Here is a 16,752-nt window from a genome sequence, read left to right as displayed (position 1 = left end):
CCAGAGGGTCATGGCCTGCTCCAGAGTGCTCTGGAATGCAATGGTATTCTCCAGCACATGTGCCACAGTGTGCTGTGGAATTTGCTCCAGAGTGGCTGGCATGCCACAGCTTATCCTGGAGGGCCATGGCATGCTCTGGAACATGTGCTGCAGTTTGCTCCAGCATTTGCTCTGGAGTGGCTGGCATGCCACAGTTCACTTCAGAACATATGCCACAGCTCACCCCAGAGGGCCATGGCCTGCTCTGGAGTGCTCTGGAATGCTATGGTATGCTCTGGCACATGTCCTGCAGTGGTATGCTCTGGCACATGTCCTGCAGTGTACTGTGTAGTCATGTTGGGCTGCACTATGTACAGGATGCCAATCTGACCTGGGCTATGCCATATATGTCCCTATCACATGGTGATATTCTATTTGAAACCTCTCCATGTGACACCTAAAAATATAATTGCAGCCAATTCCTCTATCATGCATGACAATACAATTGTAGCCAATCCTGAATGACACATGACAACATAGTTACAGCCAATTTCTACATTATGCTGACAACTTGTAGGTTGGCTCAACCTCTGCTGGCCCATGTGACACAGCTAATTGTCAACCTCCACTGGCTGTGTCACATGGCCTAACTAGGTACATGGGCTCATGCTTTTGGGAGTATTGATGGCCTGAAGCTCCCTGTGCAAACTTCAGATGATCCTGACATTGAAAATGCCACATATAATGGTTGGCTGCATGCACATTTTGTGAGCTCTGTCATAGCTTTCTCATCTGAAGGTGGGTATGATCTATCTGAGTCACCAGCCCACCATGCTGTTGAGGAATACATACTGACACAACTACATAGGGTTAGTCATTGCATCAAGAGTCAATGCCCCTGGAAGTTGGCATGACTCACATGTTGCAATGCCTATCAATGAAACACTTTGTACCAACACTCCTGAAGGCTACTATCTTGCTGCTGACATAGCATTCCCTCAGGGTACCACTGCAATCCAAGGACATATTCATGCTCCTTTAGCTGAAGGTCATCATGTTATGGGTACACCTGGAGAAATCAGTGAAGCCATGGCATTCAATCAGTGTGAGTCAAAGTGTGGAAAGCTGGTGAAAACCAAACAAATCCAACACCAAAGACAAATAATGTGTGAGTGGTGGTTTGCCTCTGCAGAACCTGGAGTGCAGAAGAAAATCTAATGTGGGGGGGGACTTCAAATGGAGGTGCTCCTGGCACAAGTTGTCAACAAGTTATGCAGGAGTAGACACACAAGCAATGACTGGACAGGGGATGCTGAACAGAGTGAAGGTGTTCAGCCAAAAGGACCTCTGGAATGATGGACTTTGATAAAACATGCTCCTGGCACAAGTCAATGTTGAGTTATGCAGGAGCAGAGGGATGACTAAGCAAGACTGCTGACTAAGAGTGGAGAAAGCTTCAGATAAGGAATGGAGGTAGATAGACCCTTGATGGAGCCTCAACTACCAAGGATGATGGATGGTGACAAATACTCTTCCAAATGAGCCTCAACTGTCAATGACAAGTTGTGCACTAAGAGAGCTGAACTGACTTCTGGATTGCTTGTGGATTGCTTGTTCTCTCTCTCTCTCTCTCTCTCTCTCTCTCTCTCTCTCTCTCTCTCTGGGGTTGTAGCTAAGTACATGGGGGTTTATATACTGTGGGGGGAGTGCAGCTTGTGACAAACAAGGCACAAACACTTGGTAAGTAATGAGTAAGGACTGAGTAATCATGATGAGTAAGCAAGAAATGAAAAGTAAGCAAGCAAAGAAGATTGGTAAGTATTGGCAATAAACGAGTCAAGGATAGTCAAAATATCACAGAATGAGTCAAACAGAGTCAGAAACTGAGTAAGCACACTGATATCACATTAGGGGGTGGCAATGCAAGTCAGATCTCAGCAAAGACTTCTCTAGATCCAAAGATGGCATGACAGATGGACAGTGTTTCCAGATAGGGAAGTATTAATTCTGGAATTGAAGGGCATGAGTCAGGTGTCAAAGGGGCTAGGGCATTGGGGGTCTGTGGGGCAATGGGAGCATAAGCAATCATGTCTCCCACCCTTTCATCCTCTCAGCAAAGTTAACAAAAGCTTCATGAATGGGGCTCTGATGGAGGAGGAGGAGAAGGGGGGATGTCTTCTGCTGGATCTTGCAGTAAGAAGGCAAGATGCATGTCATACTCATCATGAATGCAATCAGGGAGGCTGAAGAACAGTAGACTATGCTGCAGCTGTCACAATGCAGGAAGAATGATAGACAAGATTGGAATAAAGACAGTGCAGGGAGCAGGGAGGAATGATCCATATGCTTCATCAAGAGGGGAGACCAACATGACCACATAAGACCTTTCTAACTGAGTGACAGACCTGAGGCAACCAAAGAATGTCCTTCTGGAAGTCATACTGACAAGAAGAACATGCTGACCAAGCTGCATGGGATGAGATGGGGCTGACAACAATGGGATGAACCAGGGGGCTTCAGGATGGAAGCTGGTGGGAATGCCTGGCAGATACACATAGCTACTGTCTCTGGCAAATGAGACAAGCAAGATGATCAATGAAGAGGTGGCCATGATTGATGGACTTCAGTGAAATGAGTGTCTGATGGATGGAGTGCTGTAGAAATGCACAGGGTATGAGGATCCTCTCCAAATTTGGAAGGCAGAACCACATGGCTGAGCACCTTAAGCAAGTGTGAGAACAGAGTCAATATCTTTGGAAATGGTGGAGATACAATGAAAACTGGAATGCCTATACACAGGCACTAAAAACTTTTAATGCATGCTTAACTCACTTCCTCTTTTCTCTTTAGCACTGACAACTCATTCTTGTGTGAAGGATGACTGTTAACATCCAGTAGTCTTTCTACACATGAGGCCTTTAGTCTTCATCTGCATGGCATGGGCATTGTGTGCAACTCATTGATGAGTTAGGCAGAGTCAGCTGTAACCATGTCCACAACACCTTTGGTGTGTGACATTGGGAACTGCTTTCTTATCATCAGACAGCAGAGTGGGGCATGCATATACCATCCAGGGTTCATTTGGAAGGCTTTGCATGCCCTTGGACATCAATGATGAAGCTGCAAGAGGAGACTTACTGGAGACATGTTTGCATCTCCACAATCTTCATACCATCAAGGTTGGCATTAATGAGATCCATACTGTATACATGGGACATTGGCAAGGAACACACAAAGATGCAGAGGTGTGGTCAGGGTTCAAAGACATGCTGTTTTCAGAACAAAGGAAGAGGGACAGAGTGGCATGATTCCATGTTGTACTGGAGTACATGTAGCAACTACATAGGTCAAATCTCTGGAGTGTGCTCATAAGACATGTTGCTACTCCCTGCCTCATTTTCTGTGAACATGTCAAAATCCATCACCCTATCCATATGAATAACCCCACCTGTGCCTTGGAGAAATTTGTCATTCTCATCTGACAACCATGTCACTGACTCACCACCATCAGGGAACCAACAGTAGCTCTGGTGCTTGTGTTTTGGGAGATTATGATACATAGGGGTGTTACCAACAGCATGGGGCCCCATGTGCATCATCTCGAGCTGCATTTCAGCACAATCACATGCTTGCTGTGCTTCATATAGGTGGTTGTGTAGATCAAAGATCTGAGCACATAACTTGTCATTGGTGGCCCATTCATCATGAAGCTGTTGGGAAAAAGTGAGGTACTGGATGTTGGTGAGGGAATGGTTAGCATGTTCTTCCTCACAAGCATGCTGGACAGCTGGATCAAATGCATTTGAAAGCTTGTTCATCAGCTCTGTAGCAGCAGCCCCATGGGTATTATGTTGCATAGATGGGACATCAGTTCACAATGCATGTGCAATGGCTGTACAAACAGCAGGTTTGGATGATGCCACACCACCATCAGACTCACAGCTGGAGCTGTTGGCCTTGTCAACTTTGTTGGCATCATCAAAGTCACTATCATTCAAATCATATGTGCCTGCTTGTTCATTGATGAGGTTGTCAATGTGATGTACATGTTTGACCTCTGGAGGGCAGTCTGCATCTCCAGTTGGTTTTGGGGTCTTGATGAGCTAAGATCTCAAATTAACAAACATGTCAATGGAATAATCATCACTACTTGCCTGCTTAAATTTGGTCTCCAATGAAGTCACCTTACACTCAGGCCACTTGTGCTTAGCTGCCCACTGATTAAACTTGGTAGTGACAGCTTGCCACCTGCATTGTCCAAGAGGTAGTTCAACCTCAACAAAGTCCAGTAACACAGATGTGTCCACAGTAGAGTAGTTCCCAGCACCTTGTGGGCATCCTTGCTTCAACTTCACCAGCTCTGGCTCAGCATCTACATCAACTACGAGTGACCTCTTTTTCCCCCTCTTACTACTACCAGCACTTTCCTTGCCTTTACATTTGCTGCTAGGCTGGACAGCATGTTGGGTGCCAGCTACTTTTACAGAGGGTAGATGCCCCTGTGATTGCACAATGACACAAGGAACTGTGAGGTCACAGTCATGGCTCTCAGGGAGGGGAATAAGACTAGGTCAATGCAGCTGTCAACACCACCAGGTGTGTTGCTTGAAGCATCACGCCCATCTGGGAAAGTGGCAGGCAAGATCAGAGTGGATCCACCCCCAGCATTCTGATGCTAATGGCAAGTTAGTCCAGGCAAAGTCATACATCACAAAAATTACTGTACCTGGATGAAGGGTTCATTAGCAGGCCTTTGTCTGATGTAGTGACATGTGTTAAGACCCAGATCCCCACCCATAAACAAGTGGGCAGATGGAACATCATGGGGCACAGATGGAGTGTCAACCTGGGTAAATGGTCAGCAGCCATGACTATCATGACAAATGAAAACCCTAGCTGCCCATGCATACTCGAGATATGGAACCCAAGTACCACTAGAGTTACAAATGAATGGATTGCCCAAATCATCATACTGGAACTCTGTGTGCAGATTCAAGTTCGACATGCTGGTAGACATAACTGTAAAGACGGTGTGGGTGAAATGAATGTCAGGTACGGCCAAGTGGTTGGGTGTACCATGCTGTAGCAAGCCACTTTTTATCTTGTGTGCGGAGGTGACAACGAAAGTAGCCATATGGCTCATTCCATTCTTCCAGGTTATCTGACAGATAAAATGGGCTCATGGAACAAAGGATTAGACAAGTTGGACATACCGCTGCATTTCAATCTGCGGGGACCTTGAGCCTGACACACAACCATTCTACACAATCTACAACAGGTGTGGGCTGTCTACTAAGGCAGTGCTTGTCCCATGCAGAGAAAATTAGCAGAGGCACGAAGATCTCCATACCACCGTGCATGGATGCACAACGTTCAACGCTCGAGCGGACAGCGGTGGGGATTTTGGGACTGCAGCATTGTGGCTGGTAATGACATAAACAAGTGTGAGTGGCCAAAAATGGCAATTTCAGCATTTATTCCGGTCTACAAAATCTGCTTAAGGGGTTCTACCCCCCCCCCCTACAGATTAAGGTTTATTCAAGTCTATTCGACCGTATGCCAGGGCAGTCAACTTGCAAATCGGGTTTTCCGAGGCCCGGCATCCCGGCAGACCTTCCAAATTTGGCACAAAATACCTGGATTTATTATAATCTACTGTGATTTATCCTACGGAAAGTCTTCCAATGTCGCCCAAAATCACATTTCCGCCCTGACGACCGACGGCATTTGATGCTTTGCAGCTTTCACAACCCCGTTTTCTCAAAACCAAGTATTCTAAATACACAATTATGCCCCACTCTTGAAGTTTGCGGCATTAGAATAATGATAATTTGGTATTGTAAAGCCCATTGCACACTGGTGTCCGTCGTAGTATCTGATGCTCTCACGGTAGTGAGTCCCAAAAAAGGTCGGGGTCAGGGGCTATGTTTTATCTATTTTAGGAAGTGTTTTCACATGGACGCCCAGCCCGAACTTTGTTTTTTCGTCGGACCCCACTGCCTCAACGACGTCCAGGCTACCTCGACACACCAAAAAAAACATCGGGAAGCCTCTGTTCCCACCTTTAAAGCATTAAAGAATGTAAGTTGGATTGGTCTCATCACTACCATTTATCGCCTACGGATCTTCCCCAGTATGGCACCGTTCACCAAACCAGAGGCTGCGCTGAAGCAGGCAGAGGGACTGGTATCAGTGGGACAGGCGCATGCCGCCCTCCAGTCTCTAACAGAAATGTTCACCTCCAAGAAGTTTCGCTCAGCCCCTTTGGCCGTCCTCGAACCGATCCTACTGCGTTTTGTCGAGCTCTGTGTCGACTTGCGCAAGGGCCGTACAGCAAAGGAAGGACTCATGCAATACAAGAACATAGCACAAAATTCAAACGTAGGATCAATCGAAGTTGTCATTCAGAAGTTCCTGCAACTTGCCGATGCCAAAGTTCAAGAAGCACAGGAAAAGGCCGATAAAGCCGTCGCCGTAGATGTCGACGATCTCGAGGCTAGCGAAACACCAGAGAGCATTCTGCTGGGAGCAGTGAGCGGAGACCAGAGCAAGGACCGGACAGATAGGGCACTTGTTACCCCCTGGCTCAAATTTTTATGGGAGAGTTATCGCACGTCGCTGGAAACCCTTAAGAACAACGCACGACTAGAGACTATATACCAGGTCCGTTCCTTCCACCCAAATCGGTAAAAGGGCTGACGCATTCCGCGGTATTTATCTTTTCAGCAAGTTGCTCAGCAGGCTTTCCGTTTCTGTTTGAAGTACCAACGAAAGGTCGAATTCCGCAGGTTATGTGAGACCTTGCGACTTCACCTTGCCAATGTAGCAAAATACGCACATCAAACTCATGCGATCAACCTATCTGACCCCGAGACATTGCAACATCATCTTGATACACGGTTCGCGCAGCTCAACACCTCAGTAGAGCTCGAGCTATGGCAGGAAGCGTTCCGCTCCGTCGAGGATATACATAATCTTCTTACAATGGCCAAAAAACCACCACGCCCAGCTATGATGGCGAATTACTACCAGCATCTTACAAAGATATTTCTTATGAGCGGTAATTCACTCTACCACGCGGCTGCCTGGGGTAGGTACTATGCAATCGTCACCAGCATAGGCGGTAAGTCGAACGAAGAGATGAGCCGTCTGGCCGGTCAGGTACTCGTCAGTGCCCTGGCGGTGCCCGTCGGCCAACAGTCCGACGAGGGCGGAAAGGGCAAGACTACAAGACTTGCTGCTCTTCTCGGTCTAACGAAGGCACCGACTCGGGCTGGTTTGCTTAAAGACGCTGTACGTTCTCTCTCAACCTCACAATTCCTGATGCTCAGCTACTGCTAGCTTTCCCGTGATGTCTTGCGATTATCTCCAGGACCTATCAAAACCTTGTACAATCTCCTTGAAGTTTCCTTCGATCCACTCACGTTATGCGCTTCTACTGCACCGATGCTCGCCACACTTTGTGCTGGTGATACTCCATATGCTGGCTACCGTCCTCTTCTTACCCGCGCACTTCTTTCACGGCTCCTCGCGCAACTATCGCAAATCTACTCCACCCTCAAACTCAGTGCCCTCGTTGATCTCGTCAAGCCCTTGGATGGCTTTGGTGCTGAGCAAATGGAGGCGTACCTCATGGGTTGCGCACGTCAGGGTGAACTCCGTGTACGTGTGGACCACGCAAGCGAGACCATTACCTTTGTCGACGAGGCGTTTACACACGTAGATGACTCCTCTCCGGTAGCGACGTCCGCGCAAGAAGCGGCGATTCAGCCCTCGTCCGGTGATGTAGTACGTACGCGTCTCAGCACGCTCGCCTATGCACTGCACGATGCGTTACGGGTGATCGAATCACCTCCAGAGACCGACCCTGTAGCTGTGCAGAATGCGAAGTTTGGGGAACTGGTTGCTGCTGCAAATGCAGAGCGCCATGCACTGGCATTGCGTCGGGCGATCGTAGCTCGTCGACGCGAATTGTTATCCGAGTTGTCTGTACGCAAGGAGAAAGAGGAGGCAAGCAGACGTGCCGAAATGACGCGCGTTAAAAAAGAGATGGATGAGCGGAAAGAGAAGGAAGAGGCCCGAAAGAGGGAGCTCGAGCGGGCACGGAAAGAAATTGAAACGATTCGTTCGGAAGAGGCGAAGAAACTGGCACAAGACTTGATCAAACGCAGTGGGCTGAAGGTGTCCGTCGATGTGAGTAGTGATTTAATTTATCGTTTATACTCATCTATATTTGAACGTATCTACCGAAGGACATGGAAGACCTCAGCAAGGACCGGCTTATGCGCCTGCAGGTCGAGCAGATAGAGAAGGAGAAACGGGATATGAACGAGCGTCTCCGTGTCGTTGCGAAGCGCGTCGATCATATCGAGCGTGCTTACCGGAAGGATGAGAGACCACTTCTCGCTCAAGACTATGCTGAGCAACAGGCCGTAGACCTCGCTACCTTCGAGGCACTTCAGAAAGCGCGTATCGAAAACAGCTTGCTAGCACACAAAGAAGCTCTAGCAACCAAGAAGCGCCTGTCACGAATGCTATCCGACTTTAGTTCGTACAAGTCTACCATTATGGCGAAGCGCCAAGAACAGTACCAGAAGAAGCTGGCAGTGGCCCGAGAGAAAATTCAGGAGGAGAAGGAGAAGAGAATCAATGCTCTTATCGCCGAGAAAGAGGAGGAGAGACGTGCTCAGCAGGAGGAAGAGGCAGCGGCGAGGGCCGCGGAAAAAGAGCGCCTGCGGGAAGAGGCCGGTACGTATAGCGTCTACTTTTTTTTTTAACCCAATCTTATCTTCGCACAGAACTACGAGCGAAAGAAGAGGCAGAAGCAGCCAAGAAGCGTGAAGAGGAGGAGAAGTTGCTTGCCGCTCGTATGGAACGCGAGCGTGAGCGCGAAGCCGCGCGCGCGGAAGCCGAAAGGAAGGCCCAACGCGAACGGGAAGCAGAAGAGCGCAGAGCCCAGCGTCGTGTGGCCGAGAAGCAGCAGCCACCAGCTACCGAGAACGCTTGGAGGCGTTCAGCTGCGCCGCCAAACCCTCCTATATCTTCTCGTGCCACTCCCCCACGTGCAGAGAGTCCAGCTCCGAGTGGTGCAGCTCCGCCAGCTCAAAAATACAAACCTGGAATGTTCAGCGCTCAACGATTGGGACGACCAGAAACTTCCGCACCCGCCTCCAGTCCGGCGACTGCTACAGCTCCTAAATACAGAGATACGGCTGCTGCCCCTGCTAGTGGCTGGCGGCAGCGAGAGGCAGAGAAACTGTCTTCGAAACAAGCAGCCTCACCAGCCACCAACAGTGCGCCGTTACCTGGGTCTAAGGATGAAGATGGCTTTGAACCGGCTTCCAAGGTCTGGCGACCGAGACGGCTGCAGGGTCAGTCGTGATTCACTATACTGTCATGTCTGCTGGTTATTAGTCTGTACTGCTATGCATGTTCCATCTCCATCACCGTACAATTTGCATGTTGTGTCAGTACAAGTGCTATTCTATGCTTGTCCGTGAGTAGGTCATGTGCAATGGAAACCATCTAGCAGGAACGCTTGGTCTAGGCATCGCCTTCCTCCTGAGCCGCTTGTAACATCATTTCTGGTGCGATAAGAATCGCTCTTAGTGTTTTCATGAGTTGTTCGTAGGTCGACACTCACCACCCCATATTGATCGCTGCATAGATGAGATCATGTCACCTTCGTCTTCAGGCTCAGGGGAGCGGGAACGCTCTCTCCTATCCGTCAAGTCATGTGAGGCTAACGGTATGTAAGAGTAAAGAAGGTACGAACCAGTAACTCTGACTCATATCAGCGGACAACATGCTGACGTCACTTACTCTCCGTGCACGTTGGAGGCTGCTTCTGAAGGAGCGATCGGCAGTCGGGAGCTCTGACGAAGAAACGAGAATACGAGGCGATGGCGTTGGACTACTGGCCTCGTAATCCGACTGCCCTGTTTCATACTCACTTCGGGGCGAAGTGATATCCCTAGAAATTATAGGCGGAGGAGTAGCGGGTGAAGAATTGACGAAGATAGCAGGTATGTCTATGTCCAATGCTCATCATTAGCATCTAGGAAACGACACGGAACAGAATGCTAACCTCGGTTCATGACTTGTTCTCTCTCCAGGAGATACTTGCGGCGTTGCGAAATCATTCTGAGCAGCGAACGCACTCTGTCTAGGTTGACGAGATCTGTAACAAGCTTGTTGGTCTCCTGCCGCACGACCAGATCCCGCAGTCTACGCCATTATTAGTGTTTGCTAATGTGCTGTGCAAGCACTTACACTAGTGCTTCACGATCATCGATAAGTTTATGGTGTGCCAGGAGTAGTAACATGTCCGTGAAAGATAAACCACCGGTGGGGAGAGATACTATGTGGGCTTCGTGGTAGAGACGGCCGTAAGTGTTCCGTCGTTTTCTGACGCTGCTATGATCGATTTTATTCAGGATGTTGTTTAACTTCTTGAGATTGACACCTCCAGTCACGGTTGCCCTCTTCGAGGTGTCTCGGCAACCAGCCAAGATGGCGCCCACCGACTGTTCCCGAGGGTAAATACGAGTTTCAAAGACGCCATCGAGCCTCTGCGAAGTCCAGTGAAGACCTGGGAATTATGTATTAGCGCAAACGCAACGTACCGCCAAGAAGGGTCCGATATTTTGGCGTTCGAGCTGTCCGGTTTTGGCGTTGGAAAACTCGGCCCATACTTTCTTGAATGACCGCATCTCCCTGCGAGTTATAGATTTCGCCCCGCCCGTGGACTGAAACACGTAAGAAAAGTTTTCAACGACTACACCTGTAAACATGTTCAAAATGATGTACTATACTCGGTCAGCGAAGTGAGTAGCAACCAGTGATGTCTCATACCATGCTAAGGAGGTTCCATGCGATGAAGAGCGAAAATGCCCATGCAGTACTTCCGCAATCCGTCTCAGCAATATCCCCGGTCGTATATGTACACCGCGGGTATACTGTAGCACTACGCGTCACATTATTAGCACGCTTTGAAAGCGAGTGAGGTAGGCACCGTACTAGTCATGCATGTATTGGTTCCAACCCTCGCTAACAACCAATGTCAAAGGCACTCAGTACGAGAAGTAGCTGAGACACAAACCCAGTACTCATAAAAGACAGCATGAGCAGGGCAGAGCCCATTGACTGGTAATTCTGAGTGTTCGATTCCCCGGAGAACCACTTCGTCATACCGAACACTTCCAGGTACATTATGGCGAAGAAAAGGAATACAACAAGCCATAGTCCAAGAAGGTTCAGAATGACCGGTAAACTAGCCCTTGGAGGGGGTGAACATCGGAACGGGTTTGTCAAGAGAATGTCACGTGCCTTCCTGTCTTGAACAGCTGATTCAGTGAATCCACACGTTGCACGAGCTTGAACGAGATGCAAACAAGGAACAGTTTCTGAAGTTGCTGGATTGTGGGGTTGGCTGAGCCAAATTGCACGATTATGGTGGCAGTGAAGCTGCCGGAAGCCACTATCACGTCAAAAATGTTCCACCCATTATCGCGGAAGGATTCCCATCCGAGACCATAAAACCTGACGATAATGTCGAGCATGTATATCGAAGTCGAGAACAGCGAGAAGTCCTCTGGAAATACATAGTCAGCAGTGCCTGCCAGCGTACAAGAAATGTCAAGTCACTAACGGCGGAAATCATCCGTGGGATCCTGTGATCCAAAAGTCTCTGTCCTGAGCATGTTCAATGCTACTACGGTCATGTCGTGTCAACATAGAAACTCACATAAGGACCATGATTTGCATGACAAACAACAATGTCATCCCCCTTGACCACCAGCCATGTTTGCGAACGGCGCTGTCATAACACCAAGCCCGAAGGCGCGAGGTAGGACGAGTGTAAGGCCTCTTCGAGGACTTCTGGCGCTTAATTAACTTCTCCAGATCGATCCATTCTCGCTGCGGTCGGGTAAGGAACGCGGATCCCGTTTTGGATGAAAAGTTGCTAATAATGATACTACACCAGGAGGTCAGCATAAAACCACGTGCACAGAATAGAGTACTCACCTGACGAAGAGGGTCAATATGACAGCGCCTCCGAGCAAGTTGTAGATGAGGAAGAATAACGCATATGCCTGCGAGGCGTTTGTCTGCGGCTGTTGGCCTGCTCCGGTAATACTCATAGCGACCGACATGACGTCGATCCAACCCTCGAGTGAAACAATCTCGAAGAGGATAAGCATAGAAGCCCGGAAGTTGTCAAACGAGAACGTAGTAGGATGGTGATGGATTGTTCCAAGCACGGGGAACGAGATACCCATAAGAGTTGCCGTAGATGGTGTTCACGTATTCACCGGTACAATCACTGATCCCTTGCACGCTCGTGTCGTTGCACTCGTTCATTAATCCCGCAAAGATATTGGTCCCCCACACGCTAAATGGGATGAGGTAAAGGATGGCGAGGATAGCAGCATCCAGAATGCGGACCACTCCGGAGATAATCAAATTTTCGAAAGTGCTGCGCATCTGGTCGATCAAAGTAATCAATCGAAGAGCACGTAGCGCCTTCAAAGCATGCACAAATCGGTTGGAAATCCCGACAAACCACCAGGTTAACCCAATGTTGGCAAGGAGGCCCGCCAAGATGACAAGGTCGATGACGTTCCACATGCTTCGGGCATAAGCATTTGGCGTGAAAAGCAAGCCATCTGCGACCACTTTGATCAGGAATTCCAGAAAAAGCGCAAATCCGAATGTAGCCTCCGCGATATTGAACCACGCCGATCGACGTAGGCCGTATTGCAGGTAATAATTTCGACGGTAGATCGGTGGCGCAATGATCTCCGTGATAATACCACCGATGACAGTGAGAAAAACAAGAAGTTGAAAAATAGTATGGGCAACCATATCGGGAGCGGTACCAAAAATTCGTTCTCCACCTGCCGGTTCGACAATCTTCTGACACAGTCGGCGAAGGCCGTTCCGCTGGGAGAACAACCAAAATGTCTTGTCGTACGTGGGATGGTCTTTTATGAAGTCGGCCTTACGGGCTCGTCGTTCTTGTATTGCATCGTCCAGGGCCTCAGCAGCGAGATCATCTTGGTTCATTCCAGCTAATATTTCGCTAGAGAACAGTTGGCGGCAATGAGAAATATGAAAACATTAGAGTGATAGAATCATACAGGTACTGTTCAGTGTCGTCCTCGACAGCATCTTTCTCAGCTAATCTCGTTTTCGGCTGACGCAATTCAATGAGTGGGAACTCGTTGGACCTTGTTGTTCCCATAAACAGTCGTTGCAGCATCGTAATCGACTTCGATGGAACGTGGCGTGCCCTTTTCGAGATCACGCGCATCTGTTCACATTACATCAAATTAAGAACTTTAATGGCCACTTTGACAGTTGCTCCGAGATCTCACCAACGAAGCCTTTCGTTCCTGTCGAGGTGGGGAATAGCCTTGCACCACGCTCTCCCGCATCGGCAAAACAAGGGTCGAAGGTAAATTCTCAACCTTAATAGTCACGGGATCTGCTTTGAACCACTGATACGGGTTCAACCTGCGTATCCATCGACTGTGCGTGGCCTCCCGTTGTGGGCGATGGTGACGCGCCCAGTAATTAGAAGCTTGTTTTTCTTTCTTGGCTTCCTCGGCAACACTGAAATTCTCGTTAATTACGGCAATGAACATCTGCATAATAATGACTATGAGACTCGGTCAGTATGAAAATTACAATTACACCCATTGGAAGTTGAAAGCCCTCACAGTTTGCAAACAACAACCAACAAGATATGAAAGTAGCCACAATGACAGCCTGCCCAAGGGGAAGTTCAACCACAGTAGCGTCATACAACACAGTCGTCCAGTTCTCCGACGATAATACTTGATAGACCGCTAAAAACGAGTTCCACAGCTGGCCAAAGTTCATCGTCGTGTTGCCACTCATGTCTCCTTGGAGAAATTGGATGGCCACCAAAGCTGCAAGGAAGTTGACCAATATGAGAAAGAGCGTCATGTTAGCGAGACCATAAAGATTCCCGAAGACCGTTAACTACGACCATGCGGTAAGACCCTGTGAACAGTTGAAAGTTGTTGCCAGTCACTTACTAACAACGGCTTCATGCGGGGGAACTCCAAAATTACACGATAGAACCTCGCGACTGGAAAAATCGTCAACCAAGGGTAAACCTCCGATTGCTGTATAGCAGGTATCTGTATCACGCTTGATCCAATTGCGAGAACCAAATCTATCCAGTTGTTTCCGTGTCTGAAGAAAACCCTCCACGCAGGCAACTCTGCGGCGATCCGGATGAGGATCTCGGTATCGAAAGCTATGGCGAGAAACAATTCAGACTTGTAGAGTACTTCTTGGTGTAATGAGCTCATGTTGGCTGTAGTAGTTGCCTGGACAACAAGAGAAGCCAAAGCAAGGAAAATCCAACCCCACCGGGCATAGGCATAAAATAACTTCAGGGCGTTCTGACCCGAGTGACGTCCAGTGGCTGGCCAACCTTCGTCTTGTTCTTCGATTAAAAAGCCTAGCCTAGAAAGCGACATCGATAAGGAAAAAAAATAGTACATGAAAATGGGAAGACGTATCACTTACGGGGCCGCGCCAAATGCACTCTTCTGGGTTTCAGCCCTGATAGCGGAAAATGTATTCGTTATAACCGCAACGAAAAGATTAAAAAGCCAGAAATTCAACACGAGAATACCAGCAACAAAGAAGAAGCACGAAGCAAAATATTCTGCCCCCATGGTTTGATACATAACAGTTGACCACTGAAGGTGCGATGCCATGAGATAAGCTGAATCAACACGTTGTGGAACTCACCGTGTTAGCTGATGCAATCACGATAACCTGAAGGACAGAATTCCAGACTGTGTCAAAGCTCTCAACACCACTGTAAGCGCCTTGCCCTTCCTGTGCAAAAAAGAGCTTTTCACACGTATATGCACGAGAAGAATACCCAGCGTACCTGGCATATTTGACCGAGTGGACAAGTATAACCCTTGACACTGTCTCCTGAAGAGCCATCGAGTTTGATGTAAGGAGAAGGTTGCAACGTAGAGGCATTTATGTGGCTACCGCAGAATGTGGACAGCTGCGTCTGTGCCTCGCCGAGGGTTGGTAAAAGGTAACAGTTCCGCCTCAATGAACCTTTAAAAGATTGGACGCCGATGATGCTGTTTACAACTGACATGAGCACAAGATCCAATATCTATAGACGTCAACCCACGAGAAGAGGAGAACAGCAAACACGACGAAGTAGGCCACGCTTGCAAGCAAAGGTCGAGCAACCTTTAATGAGTGCATGATTGTCTACCAAACACGTGTCAGACGTTGCCGAAATTCCAGGAAGAATTGCGCCAACTTACAGTGGTACCCGACGTGATCGCCAGCAAGCGTGCGATGCGTAGCACGCTGAGCGCTCGAAATATGCCAATATGATACGTGCCCCTTTCTACACCGACCGATGCCAGTATAAACGCCACCCAGAAGGCAACAACCGCTATAAAATCAATTCTACCCCAACTCTGACGCAAGTAAGGAACATTTCGCGCCAATTTCTGACGGGCAAATTGGATATTTAAGCGGAATGGTAAAGCCATGACTTCGCTCCCTGATGTAGGTATGTCAGAGCGAAGGGCTCTGGAAAAGAATGTACGTTCCGAGGTGCTACGAAAACGAGACCCTGAGCGGGAGTGAGGTTGAAGTTGTGAATGTGTCGGAGGCGCCTACCGGTGCGTAGCGTTTTTCAATACGCGATACAGAGTGTTCGATTGGTGCCTGCATGAATGGCATGGGTGTTGCACTCTTGGATAACGTAAATGGCTGTGTCAGAGATTCGTAAAATCTCTTGAACGATAGACCACGGGCCAAGGAATTGGAGCGAGAAATCGGATCTCTTGCGTCCACCGTAGACAAGGAACCTGCAAGGACACTCGTGAAACCCGACGATGATGACGAAAAGGACGGAACAGTGAACAGGGCCGATGTAGGGATCTCCGGATCGAACACAAAACCAGACACGCAGATTCGAGCAAGAGATTCGATACTGCAATGCGTCAGTAGACCGGAGATCTGCGAGGAGAGTACTCACGTAAAAAGAATGTAAAGTACAAATAGCGCATAGTCTTCCCAAGCGTGGAAATAACCTACCTGAGGAGAGGGGGTAGATTGGTCTGTAGATAGGAGGAGAGTGCGAGATGCCTGAATGACGAGGACGACGGCTGTCATAAGAATTAGAACGAGCGAAATGGGGTCCGAGTACCTACTCGGGCGTTTAGTTGCCATTAGCGACGCATATTTGGAGAAGTAAAACGCACGGATGAGAAAGCATAAGATACAACCTAAGCCGGAATGAATTTGTTGGTCCCAAAAAGCCTAGGGTATTGCCCCTGAGGGGCAGTGTTTCGTGTGTTCCGAGAGCTTCAGACTGGTGCCTTTGACCTCCATCGTCCAACGGCTTGTCGTCAGGTGTCCAATCCTCTTCTTCTTGTTCTTCTTCGTTATCATCGGGAAGCCTTATAGACGCATCTTGTGCACGGATGTTGGCAACACGCATGGACGCCCGACGGAACGCCGACTTGATCGCGGTGCCCGTTCGCTGCAGAGGGGAAGGTGTTCCACTGAGGCGCGCTATCGTCCGCCTTCGAGTTCGCGGTGTGGTTCCGCCAGAACGCTCTGAATCGACACTGTAGTCTTCCAGCCACTCAGTGCTGTCAGTGCTGACGGCTAAGGTCTTCTTCTTGGTAAGATGTGTCGTGTCGTCGTCTTTAGATGCGTCCAGATCCGAGTCCGCGGCGGAAA

General features: G+C 48.7%; 3 protein-coding genes across 3 annotated transcripts; 1 reads left to right on the top strand and 2 right to left on the bottom strand.

Annotated features, from left to right (window-relative positions):
- Positions 1 to 3,326: 3,326 nt before the first annotated feature.
- Positions 3,327 to 4,984, bottom strand: F5J12DRAFT_926304 (uncharacterized protein; the record flags this gene model as incomplete). The annotated part of the gene is made up of 7 exons (XM_051749382.1): positions 3,327 to 3,379; positions 3,482 to 3,766; positions 3,920 to 4,082; positions 4,164 to 4,478; positions 4,517 to 4,654; positions 4,706 to 4,825; positions 4,871 to 4,984. The coding sequence occupies 7 exons, from the start codon at positions 4,982 to 4,984 to the stop codon at positions 3,327 to 3,329; spliced, it is 1,188 nt and encodes a 395-aa protein (XP_051602380.1).
- Positions 4,985 to 5,970: 986 nt separating this feature from the next.
- On the top strand, positions 5,971 to 9,361 carry F5J12DRAFT_920190 (uncharacterized protein; the record flags this gene model as incomplete). Its single annotated transcript, XM_051749258.1, has 6 exons — positions 5,971 to 6,060; positions 6,114 to 6,642; positions 6,706 to 7,272; positions 7,321 to 8,172; positions 8,232 to 8,727; positions 8,778 to 9,361. The coding sequence occupies exons 2-6, from the start codon at positions 6,115 to 6,117 to the stop codon at positions 9,359 to 9,361; spliced, it is 3,027 nt and encodes a 1,008-aa protein (XP_051602379.1). The 5' UTR covers positions 5,971 to 6,060; position 6,114.
- Positions 9,362 to 9,522: 161 nt separating this feature from the next.
- On the bottom strand, positions 9,523 to 16,507 carry F5J12DRAFT_904572 (Ion transport protein-domain-containing protein; the record flags this gene model as incomplete). Its single annotated transcript, XM_051748544.1, has 26 exons — positions 9,523 to 9,563; positions 9,623 to 9,699; positions 9,755 to 10,010; positions 10,067 to 10,206; positions 10,252 to 10,550; positions 10,605 to 10,787; positions 10,834 to 10,945; positions 10,999 to 11,028; positions 11,081 to 11,257; positions 11,323 to 11,570; positions 11,734 to 11,956; positions 12,007 to 12,164; positions 12,211 to 13,063; positions 13,122 to 13,294; positions 13,359 to 13,642; positions 13,704 to 13,989; positions 14,046 to 14,481; positions 14,545 to 14,720; positions 14,773 to 14,862; positions 14,918 to 15,125; positions 15,179 to 15,261; positions 15,318 to 15,634; positions 15,873 to 15,883; positions 15,929 to 15,997; positions 16,043 to 16,213; positions 16,269 to 16,507. 26 exons carry the CDS (start codon positions 16,505 to 16,507, stop codon positions 9,523 to 9,525), a joined length of 5,340 nt encoding a protein of 1,779 aa, XP_051602378.1.
- Positions 16,508 to 16,752: the final 245 nt, after the last annotated feature.

This window comes from Pisolithus orientalis, assembly GCF_024613125.1.
Source record: "Pisolithus orientalis strain OTSU chromosome Unknown F5J12scaffold_7, whole genome shotgun sequence".
Lineage (NCBI taxonomy): Eukaryota > Fungi > Basidiomycota > Agaricomycetes > Boletales > Pisolithaceae > Pisolithus > Pisolithus orientalis.
The sequence above is the reverse complement of the archived record's forward strand: the minus strand, read 5'-3'. Positions and strand labels throughout refer to the sequence as shown.